This window comes from Saccopteryx leptura, chromosome 1 (assembly GCF_036850995.1).
Source record: "Saccopteryx leptura isolate mSacLep1 chromosome 1, mSacLep1_pri_phased_curated, whole genome shotgun sequence".
Lineage (NCBI taxonomy): Eukaryota > Metazoa > Chordata > Mammalia > Chiroptera > Emballonuridae > Saccopteryx > Saccopteryx leptura.
In genome coordinates this window covers 30,476,908-30,488,962 of record NC_089503.1, presented here as the reverse complement: position 1 = coordinate 30,488,962, position 12,055 = coordinate 30,476,908, and the positions used below count along the sequence as shown (strand labels likewise).

Here is a 12,055-nt window from a genome sequence, read left to right as displayed (position 1 = left end):
GGGCTTTCCTTCTCCAAGAAACTTATATACTTTTTTCTTTACATTATTTTGGACTACCTTTTCACACACAAAAAAGTTTTTATATGTTTTTGTAGTCACTCAGTAGGTCAGCTTCCAAAAAACAAAGGTAAAATTGGGATTTGTCTCCTTATTTATCAGAGATTTTAAATTCTGCTTTTATTGTTTTTTTTCTTTTATTGTGTTCTTTTTTTCTTTGTGACATTGACAGAGAGAGTCAGAGAGAGGGACAGATACGGACAGACAGACAGGAAGGGAGAGAGATGAGAAGCATCAATTCTTTGTTGCGGCGCCTTAGTTGTTCATTGATTGCTTTCTCGTATGTGCATTGACCAGGGGGCTACAGCAGACTGAGTGACCCCTTGCTCAAGTCAGCAACCTTGGGCTCATGCTGGTGAACTTTGCTCAAACCAGATGAGCCTGCACTCAAGCTCATGACCTCGAGGTCTCGATCCTGAGTCCTCCGCGTCCCAGTCCAACACTCTATCCACTGCTCCACTGCTTGGTCAGGCTCTGCTTTTATTGTCTTTAAAGAAGAGGCATAAGCTTGCAGGTGCAAACCTAATATTTTTATTCACCCTTTATCTCAGTGAATGAGTTTTTTTAATTCTAGAATTACAAACCAGTAAACAGATTGCACACAAGCTTATTTTTACCTTGTGGCAAACATAACAGTAATTATGTGTAATACGTAAACACTAATTCAAGACTATGCTTTAAGTGTATAAACTTAAAATATGAGCACAGCCTGTTGATGAAACTGCAGATGATTTTGATTAATATAAAAATGTGAATATTTTCTTTTCATTCTAGTTTATTGCTAAAAATTTAACTGCACATTTAATATTATATTTATTCCTTTTCTCGGATTTAAGTTTCTTTTTACCAGGACTATGCTTAAACCAATTTTAAAACATCAATTTTTTAATACATAGGAAAATTTAGTTTTGCTAGTATTATTATTTAAGAAAATTGTCATATTTTCTACCACACATGCTCAATAATGTGTTGTTGTGTATTACTAGGAACTCCCTGCACCATTACTCGATGATAATTATAAAAAGGAATTTGATGAAGATGTATGCAGTCAAACACCAGAATCTAACGTTAAGATGAAAATAGCTTGGCGTTATCAGCTGTTACCCAAGATGCAGGCAAGTCAACATGTAAACTATTTTTTTTCTCAATTTGCAAGTGCATTTGTTTTTATTTTATGAAATCTCTTGTTGTAGACCTGTTATTCTTTAAGTGGAATATAATATATCTTTATTTAAATACCTAGATATTTTTTGCATTGCATGTTTGACCAAGATGATTTATTTCTTAAAAATAAAGTTATAGCAAATTGGGATTTTTTAAAGCCAAAATTGATTACGGTTGTCCCTTGCCATATCACGGTTCATTTTAGCTGTCTCACTGTATTGCAGGTTTTTAAATTATATATATCTAATTTTGTATTGTGGATTTTTCATTATATCGCAGGATTTTACGTAGTTTGAAGTATGTAGAAAGTGTTTAAGAGCATAGGAAGTGTTTATAAGAGTGTGGGAAAGGTTAATAACGGTGTGGGAAAGGTTTAAAAGAATGTGGGGAAGGTTTATAAAGCCTTAAAATATAAAGAATAAAATAAATATAAGGTTGCTACTTCGCAGATTTTCACCTGTCACGGGGGTTCTGGAACCTAATCCCCGCAATAGATGAGGGACCACTGTTTTTCATTTCTTCTATAATCTCCATATAGAATCTTTTATTCTAGTGTTGCAAGTCATAGTAAGTGAACCAACAAAGGCATTTCTTTTTTATTATTGTTATTGAATTTAATGGGGAAACATTAGTTAATAAAATTCCATAGGTTTCAGATGTACAGTTCTATAAGCCATCATCGGTATTTCGCATTGTGTGCTCACCACCCAAAGTCAGCCTTCTTCCGTCACCATTTATTCCCCGCCCCGTTCTCCTCTTCAACCTTCCTATCCCTCCTTTCTCTTTGGTAATCACCACGCTGCTGTCTGTGTCTATGAGTTCTTTTCTTGGTTTGTGTTTTGCTTAATCCCTTCACCCAGTCCCCCATCACACCTCCTCTCTGACAGCTGTCAGTTTGTTCTTTGTATCTTTGAGTCAGTCATTCTATTTTGTTTATTATTCTGTTCATTACATTCCACATATGAGTGAAATTATGTGATACTTGTCTTTCTCTGACTGGATTATTTCATGTAGCATAGTATTATCCAGGTCCATCCATGCTGTTGTAAAGATAAGATTTCCTTTTTTATTACAGCCAAGTAGTATTCCATTGTGTGAATGTACCCCTGTGTTTTTATCCACTCATCTACTGATGGGCACTTGGGCTGCTTCCAAATCTTGGCTATTGTAAATAGTGCTGCAATGAACATACAAGTGTATATAATATATTCTTTCCAGTTAGTATTTTGGCTTTCTTTAGGTATATTTCCAGAATTGGAATTTTTAGGTAACAAGATAGTTTATTTTTAATTTTTTGAAGAAACTCCTTGCTGTTTCCCACAGTGGCTCTACCAATCTGCATTCCCACCAAGAGTGCACAAGGGTTCCCTTTTTTGCACGTCTTCTTCGTCAACATTTGTTGTTTGTTGCTTTATTGATAATAGGCATCCTAACAGGTGTGAGGGAATATCTCATTATGGTTTTAATTTGTATCTGTCTGATAATTAGTGACATTGAGCAAGTTTTCTTATGTCTATTGGCCATCTGTATGTCCTTTTTGAAGACATGTTTATTCAGTTCCTTTGCTCATTTTTAAATTGGATTGTTGGATATTTTTTGAGATTGAGTTGCTGTGGTTTGCTCCATTGCAACCAGAGCCATTCTAGCACCTGAGGCAGAGGCCATGGAGCCATCCTCAGCCCCCCCACCCCCACCAACTTTGTTCCAAGGGAGCCTTCGCTGTGAGAGGAGAAGAAAGAGATAGAAAGTAGAGGGGAAAGGGTGGAGAAGCAGATGGCGCTTCTCCTGTGTGCCCTGGCCAGGAATTGAATGTTATACAAAAACTTTTTAGTTTGATATATTCCCATTTATTTATTTTTTGTTTTGTTTCTCTTACCTGGGGAGATATATCAGAATAAAAAATATTGCTACATGAAATATCTGAGATTTTATTGCTTATGTTTTCTTCTAGGATTTTTATGGTTTCGAGTTAGAAGACCTAATTTATGTCTTTAATCTGTTTTCAGTTCATTCCTGTGTATGGTGTAAGAAGGTGGTCTAGTTTTATCTTTTTGCATGTATCTGTCCAGTTTTCTTAACACCATTTATTGAATAGACTGTCTTTACCTCATTGTATGTTCTTGCCTCCTTTGTCAAATGTTAATTAAACATGGTTTGGATTTATTTCTGGGCTCTCTTTTCTGTTGCATTGATCTCATATCTGATTTTATACCAGTATCATGCTGTTTTGACTACTGTGGTCTTATAGCAGAGGTCGGGAATCTATGGCTCACGAGCCAGATGTGGCTCTTTTGATGGCTGCATCTGGCTCGCAGAAAAATCTTTAATAAAAAAAATAATAACATTAAAAATATAAAACATTCTCATGTATTACAATCCATTCATTTCCTACCGCTCACGTTCATGATTGCGGGTGGCTGGAGCCAATAACAGCTGTCCTCTGGGACAACACCAAATTTTTATTAGATAATGTATAACATACACGGGTTGTTGTGAGGTCAGGAAGTAACTTTCTTCCTTTTAATCAAGTAGCCAACTAGCTAATTGCAGAAACCCTTTTGACAAAGAAGTTAGCTAAAAGAAAAAAAAGATGTGGAGTATAGTACTTTTCAGTAGGAATGGACAGAGGATTTCACCTTTGTGAAGAGAGCAGGTTCTGCAGTGTGTCTAATATGCAATGATAAAATTGCATTGATGAAATGGTCAAATATAAAGCAGCACTTTGACACATGCCATACTACATTTGCATCGAAATATCCAGTGGGGGACAGCAGGAAGAAAGCATGTCAAGAGCTACTGTGCAGAGTGCAAGCTAGTCAGCAGCAGCTCTGTGTTTGGACCCAACAAGGTGACTGGAATTCTGCTAGCTTTGCTGGAGCTTTAGCAATTGTGAGAAACGGAAAGCCATTCACAGATGGGAAGTATGCCAAAACATTTATGCTTGATGTTGCCAATGATCTTTTTTACAACTTTTTGGATAAAGACAAGATAATCAAACAAATAAAAGACATGCCTCTGTCAGCAAGAACTGTTCACAATCGTACCATCATGATGGCAAATCAAATTGAGGCAACACGAGTGAAGGACATAAATGCAGCACCATTCTTTTCTCTCGCTTTGGATGAGTCAACAGACATAAGCCATTTATCCCAGTTCAGCGTGATTGCAAGGTATGCTGTCGGTGACACACTACATGAGGAAAGTCTTGCTGTTTTGTCTATGAAAGAGACAATAAGAGGGGAAGATTTATTCAAATCTTTCACTGAGTTCGCTAAAGGAAAAATCTACCGATGGATAAACTTACTTGGTGTGTACTGATGGTGCTCCGTGCATGGTGGGGAAAAACAGAGGATTCGTAGTGCTTCTTCGTGAACATGAAAAGAGACCCATCAAAGTTTTCACTGCATCCTACATCAGGAGGCACTTTGTGCTCAGATGTGTGGTGAGCAGCTTGGTGAGGTGATGTCGCTGGTCATTCAGGTGGTCAACTTTATTGTTGCCCGAGCTTTAAATGATCGCCAGTTTAAAACACTGCTGGATGAAGTTGGGAATAATTATCCTGGTCTGCTTCTGCATAGCAATGTGCGTTGGTTGTCAAGAGGGAAGGTGCTCAGCTGTTTCTCGACTTGTTTGAGCGAAATCCAGACTTTTCTTGAAATGAAAAACGTTGAGCATCCTGAGTTAGCTAACACTGAGTGGCTCCTGAAGTTCTACTATCTCGTGGACATGACTGAACATCTGAACCAGCTCAATGTGAAAATGCAAAGTGAAGATACAGTCTTATCCCTTCAACAAGCAGTGTTTGCATTTGAAAACAAGCTGGAACTCTTCATTGCTGACATTGAAACAGGTCGTTTACTACACTTTGAAAAACTGGGAGAGTTTAAAGATGCATGCACAGCAAGTGACCCTGCTCAACATCTTGATCTCCAGCAGTCAGCGGGCTTCACATCTAATCTCCTGCAGTCATTCAAAGCGCGCTTGGAGAATTTCGTGAGCACACTCATCTTTTTAAGTTCATCACCTATCCACACGAGTGTGCAGTGGACAGCATTGACCTGAGTTACATCCCCGGTGTCTCTGTCAGAGATTTTGAGCTATAAGCTGCTGACCTGAAGGCCTCGGACATGTGGGTGGATAAGTTCAACTCACTGAATGAAGATGTGGAAAGACTTGCACGACAGCAAGCAGAGTTGGTGAGCAAACACAAGTGGGGAGAAATGAAAAAACTTCAACCCGCAGACCAGCTGTTTGTCAAAACTTGGAATGTGCTTCCCGTCACATACCACACACTGCAGCGTGTGAGTATTGCTGTACTGACAATGTTTGGCTCTATGTATGCATGTGAGCGTTCTTTCTCACATCTAAGGAACAACGCCTGCATGAAGCTTAACCTCATCACGTATCAACCAGACTACAAAGCCATCATCAAAACCATGCAGCACCAGAAGTCGCATTAATGGTAAGAAGTACTTTATTCATCATTGGTTAGCAACAGCATAACAACATTATTAAAAAGAATTCAGAGACTTATTGTACTTTAAAAGTGTTGGTCTTACATAAAATGCACACATTTACTTGTATTTAGTGTTAAACATACTGTATGACTCTCACGAAATTACATTTTAAAAAATGTGGCGTTCATGGTTCTCTCAGCCAAAAAGGTTCCCAACCCCTGTCTTATAGTATAGTTGATATTAGCTTCATTCCTCCCACTTTGTTGTTCTTTCTCAAGATGGCTGTTGCTGTTCAGGGTCTTTTATGGATCCATGTAAATTTTTGAAACATTTTTTCTAGTTCTGTGAAAAATGCCTTTGATATCTTGGTAGGAATTGTGTTACATCTATAGATTGCTTCGGGTAATATGGACATTTTAGTGATGATAAACTAAGCCATTTCTATCCAGCATGGTTACTTCTAAATATTCAATGTAAGTGGTAGTTCTTTTGAATGACTATTTTTATTTTTATACATTTTCAACCATTACACTTTCAAACTCAGGTATCTCATAGCCTGGACTCAGGACTGACTAAAAGACAGGAAGTTGCTTTACAGCTTGAATGTTTTAAAAATTGTACCCTTCTTAAATGGTCTTTCCCAGACAACTTCTTCTCTTGTTTGAGTCTCCACTAAAGTATCACTTTATCAGGAATGTCTTCCTTTGTCATTCCATATAAAATACAACCTCTCTCTCTTGATGATATATATTATATATCATCTCCTTTCACTGCCTTGTTCTTCTTCAGGGCACTTATTATGCAGCATCTATCTCCTCTCCCAGAATGTGAGCTCAGTGAGAAAAAGAGACTTGGACTATTTTGCTTTACTAGCATACAGGGGGTGCTCAGTAGTTGTTTGTTGAATACTTGAAAAAAGGAATTATATATGTGTGAGTTAAATGTGAAACTCAGCTAAGTTGCATTAATAGAAATAAAGCAATCGTTTATTTTGGTCAAACTTAAGGTTAAATTTGCAAATAAAATAAGTTCTGTTAAGTTTTATATATAGAAATCATCTTCTGGCCTGACCTGTGGTGGCGCAGTGGATAAAGCGTCGACCTGGAAATGCTGAGGTCACCGGTTTGAAACCCTGGGCTTGCCTGGTCAAGGCACATATGGGAGTCGATGCTTCCAGCTCCTCCCCCCTGTCTCTCTCTCCTCTCTGTCTCTTTCTGTTTCTCTGTCTCTCCTCTCTAAAATGAATAAATAAAAAAAAAAAAGAAATCATCTTCTGACCTTTTTTGCTTTTCTTTGATATGTTAACAACATGTATGTTTGTTTGTCACAGAAATTTTGGATGTGGTTATTTGCCAAGACACATAGATATTGGTGATCACTCATCATTATCAACTTTATAAATCCAGACCTTACTTTGCCGTTATCAGTTTAAAAGCAATAACAACAAAAATCTGTTTTTGTTGTTGTTGTTTATTTGTTTGTTTTGTATTTTGCTTGGGCCAAAATATAGTTAACACTATTATGAGTAAATATCGAACTAGTCCAAAACTAGCTGTGTCAATTATCAGGTATTAATATGAGTTGTCATGAAGTCTTAAGAGTGTGGTCATATTCCCATTTAGAGAATGCCAGAAAGGATAAGAGTGTGCACAGCTAAATCAATAATAGTTCAGTAAAGCATAAAGCAAACGCTTCCAGTTAGAGGGATATGTAGTTTTTAAATCCCTGCTTCCCTTGTCCTTTGATTTTGATTCTGTCTCTTAAGTGCACATGTCCTCTCTTTACTTCCAATCATCAAGCCCTATTTGCTACTCACTCCAAGAATTGCTAGCCTGCAGCATCTTTTGAGACTTAATGTCTTCTATATTGTAGAACTCTACTGCGAAGGCCTAAAAATTACTCCAGCAATTCATGACAGAATATTAGGTGTTTATTATGTTCAATCTTTATTACACTTTGGTTTTCTATCTTCATGGTTCAGCCGCAGCAGTCCTGTGATAGATGTGTACATGTTATAGATGACAACAAATATTTTTTCCAGTAATGCAATGTAATTAAGAAGATAGCGATGCATCGTCTGATCGCTAGTGGATCTTGACAGAATAATATAATAATATTTAGTAACATTTACAGATTGATTTACAATTTACAGAATATTTATTGCTAGCCTTCTATTAGATCCCACAACAGCCCTGTAAAGTAGTTATGAGGAGCTCTAATTCTGGTGCTTGAACTGAGGCTCAAAGTGGTTTAGTTACCATTTTAGTTCTTGCTTTCTGTTATGCCGTAATGTGATCTAGATTGTTTACTTGTGGTGCGGCTTTTCTCTGAAAGTTGTTTCTTTCTGACATACTGGAGGTGGGGGATTGCTCTTCTTGCCCCCTCCCCCCATTCAGGGTTTATTTTCCTGTAGTGTAGTAAATTTTACTGAACCATTACAATTTACTCTCTTCCACGGTTAGCAGGTTAATGGGTAGTTTATGAACGTGAAATAGTTTTCATAATGTAAAACTAAAGCAAGATGTTCTTATTAAATAAACAGAGTAGATAGACTAAGTATGGTAATGGTTTGATTTTTTAAAAACGCATCTTTTCTGTGTGTAGAGTCGGAGTTTTTCATGGAATGTCGTATTATTATTATTATAGTAGTAGTAGTGGATTTAAAGAGTTCAGTTCTCTTTTGCAGAGGAAATATGTTGTCTTTGTTTTATAATTCTAGGCTTCAGAAGATTTCACAGCATTTCAGAAATCTGATTATGTGTCAGTGCTGGGTCTCTAGGGTAGGAAAGACAAAGTTGTTTTTCCCTTGAAGAGTATATTTAGTTTTCATTTTCATTTTTTATTGAAGGATTGAAGGTTTTTCATCATTAATAAAATTTTAGTGTCTTTCTTGTGACTATTTTAGTTTCACATCTAATCTTAATTTCTAAAAAAAAAATTAATGACAATTGTAATAAAAGCTTCCAAATTTATTTTTACATTTTAATGAATCATATGTGTTCTATATGTAAACTGTCACAGCATGAAATCAATTTTCTGCCTTGATTCATTTCAAATCTGAGATTTCTAGCACATTAATATTATAATTAGATACATTAATAGAGACCGGCAACTTAAAAAGCCTACTTTGCTACTTGACAATTTAGCATATTTCTCTGCATGCACAGGCCTTCAAGAACCTTCAGTTCACTAATAAATTTATTAACTCAAACTTAAAAGAAGCGAAAAGTCTCTCTTTCTTTCTCTCTCCCCATGGCCGGTCTGCTAAAATAGATTATTCATGCTTATTTGATTCAGGTAGGCTTTTGCAAGCTTCCCTACTAGGCCTGGGAATGTGGTACATTGAGGCCTTTTCAGAGGCTTCTGACATAGACCAAGCTTTTATTGCATGGTGTTTTATTATTACCAAATCCTAGTCTCCACCCAGTTTGTAGGCACTCTGCTTATTCTTTTGAATCAGAAAGGTTATCACCTACCTTAATCCATGCAGCATTGTGGATTAAGGACACCAGTGTGCCCCAGGATTCTCAAAGAGGATCCTGGAAACTTCTTGTTTCTTCTTTTTTGCTGTCTTTACTAAATTCTATTGGGCCTTAGAGGGATTTGCATCTGAAATGGGCAACCTGGTGTTTTTCTCAATGAAGACATCAGATCAAAGTTCAGTTAGTCAAGGCCTTTCTAAACCATTAAGGGGGCTTGGACTCACACAATAAAAAGATGAGCTCTAGCAGAGATTGCAGTAAAAACATTCTAAACTATAATCCGGATAAAGAATAGATTATAGGCCAAAGAACAGACCTTGTTTAAATTGCTTTAGACTAATAACTTTACATTTTAAAACTTGACAACCCTGTTTTTAAGAAACAAATTTTAACATCACATAATTTATTAGTACTTTCATGGTAAATAGATAAATCATCTTTTGGGAATCATACTTCTGTAGATTGTATTGGAAAGATTAGATTAAGCCAATTAATAGGTCTTTTTTATAAACAAAAATAAATAATACCTTATAGAGGACTGAACAATCATTTTATCAGGAAATAAATAGACTACAGACTCTGAATCTGAGAATAATGTTTCTATTAGGCTTAATGTTTTTTAAATTCTATGTTACTGTATAATTTGATGTTTGTAGGCTTTTACTTTAAGAATGTGAATCCTTAAAGTCTGAAAAGTGCAAATATCTAGCTAGCGTCAAGCAAATGCTTATTTCCAATATAAATTACAAAGTTCTTTATTCCTTAGTAAAATAACTTAAGAACCTACTGTGTTTAGTTCTTCCATTTCTGCAGAGACTACCTAGTTTGTTGGATGTTCTGAAACTTGTCTGTTTTTTAGCATTTAGGACAGTTGAAATTATGTAAATTTATTAGAAATTTTATTAGAAACTAATGCCAGATGGAACCTGTTTATAGTTCAGTTTGGGTTAGGGTTGTATATATTTCCAACGTGCTGAATGAAAGAAATCATCCCAGATTTCATTCAAAGCAATGTAAGAATGATGTTATATAACTAGGATTTTACTATCCTATGTAAATAACCTCAGCATCACTAGTTATTAGAGTTTCTTAAGAGAAAATTGATTTGTCAGAGAGCTTGTTAGTAGAGGGCACAAAAGAACTGGCAGTGAACTAATGCTTCTGCCGGGTTCCTGATTTATCTAAGATCGCTTGTACATGTTCTCCCACTTTATCCTGTGCTTTCTTCCCACCTGGAGTGCCTCGTATACTTTATACTGAAAACAATATTAATTTTGTAAGAAATGTTAAAAATAAGTACACACCGTCCTGTTAGAATTTAGTTTTAAAATGATGTTCAGTTTAATGTATTTAAATAGCTAGTTTCTTTTGGGTCCCTCAGCATGAATGAACTCGGCTTAACTTTTCATTGATTCTTAGCCACTACATAGTTATCATTAAAACCTGAATTTAAAAAAAAACTGACTTATGTATATCAAATTTTTGAATTTAGGAAGATATACAGAATAGTAAAAAGGCTAAGGAGGTTTTAAATTTTTATCAAATTTAGGGAGCCACCAGAAGTAAAGAAACATGAGAGATGAAAAGGTTGATTTCTAACCATATAGTTTAAAATACTAAAGATTATTGTATATGCTTCTTCAAAATTTTAATGCCTAAGTATATCAGCTTTTTCTTATTAGCATTAAAATGCATAAATATGTCAGCATTTTGCTGAATGTAGGACAAATAAATTGTAATTTTTTAAAAAAACAATATTTTTAACAATAAATATGGGTGTCTTTTTTTAATAGGCTGAACCAGTATCATCTTCCAGATTTGGTCATTATTATGATGCATCAAAAAAAATTCCACAAGAACTAATTGAGGCTGCAAAATGGCACGGATTTTTTCTTCCAGAAAAAATATCTCCAGCACTTAACATAGAACCCTGGTAAGTTAATGACCTAACTTTGATTTCAAGAGTTAATAGAATGCATTTTTTACCACATTCTTTGAAAGAATGCATATCAAAAGTACATATTCTAATAATAAATATTAGTTTCTACAAACTATGTAGCCCTAATTGTGTGTGTGTTTCATATTATTTCATTTTGTCTTCTTCTTTTTTCAGTCTTGTAACTGTTGGACATGCTGTTATTCTTAATTTGCAATTTAAAAAGTATGGACACCAAATTTACAATACCTGCTGTTTTTCTCAGAAAAATGTGAAAGAGTTCTAAATCAGAGTCTTTAGCCATAAACACAAATAGATGCGTAAATACCAGCCGTGTTGACACTAGCAGCGAACATGGTGGTGGAATGAGGCGCTCTGGCTCCATGGGGTGTGTAGGTGCTCTCTCAGCAAGTCAGCAGGGCATGCCTCCCAGTGTTCTCTTTACTGTCGGTCTCTATTGCTAGTAATGCTGTGAGTAAAGCAATCTATATATTTTAGATGATTTAGAAGAACTCTGGGTTTGAGTTTTATAGAGAAGTGTTTTAAGTATTAAACCAAAATATGTCTTTAGTGTTACTAACTCTAAGGCAAAACTCTGAACATTACGGTACTTGGCATTGAATAATTTATAAAACTTAAACGTATTTAATTTTATTCTTATTGCAGTTGGATCTAGGGAAGGTAATCTGTGGAATCCATTGTCACCTCTGTTTTCTTACACGCTGTGAAATTGTTCTTCTCAATGTTGAGACAAGTTAGTAAATGGAGACTTAATAGGCAGGAAGTTGTGAAATGACTTAAAAATCTACACTTTTCCAGAAATATTAGTGAAGGCTATCTTATTTTTTTAATCTTATTTATTTTTATTAAATCTGTTTCAAAAAGTAATTCTTCACTTTGTTATGGTGTTCTCTCATCTGTGGCTAGAGATGTATTAGAAGTTGCGCTTTATGTTCTTA

At 35.6% G+C, this 12,055-nt stretch overlaps 1 protein-coding gene across 2 annotated transcripts in view; it reads left to right on the top strand.

Moving 5' to 3' along the window:
* The window catches only part of ELP4 (elongator acetyltransferase complex subunit 4), a 206,282-nt gene that overhangs the window by 35,586 nt on the left and 158,641 nt on the right, over positions 1–12,055 (top strand). For both annotated transcript variants that reach the window (XM_066363833.1, XM_066363839.1), the window contains exons 4-5: positions 1,044–1,172; positions 10,954–11,093. In XM_066363833.1, the coding sequence (XP_066219930.1) occupies positions 1,044–1,172; positions 10,954–11,093 (269 nt within the window). The remainder of the gene's footprint in view (positions 1–1,043; positions 1,173–10,953; positions 11,094–12,055) is intronic.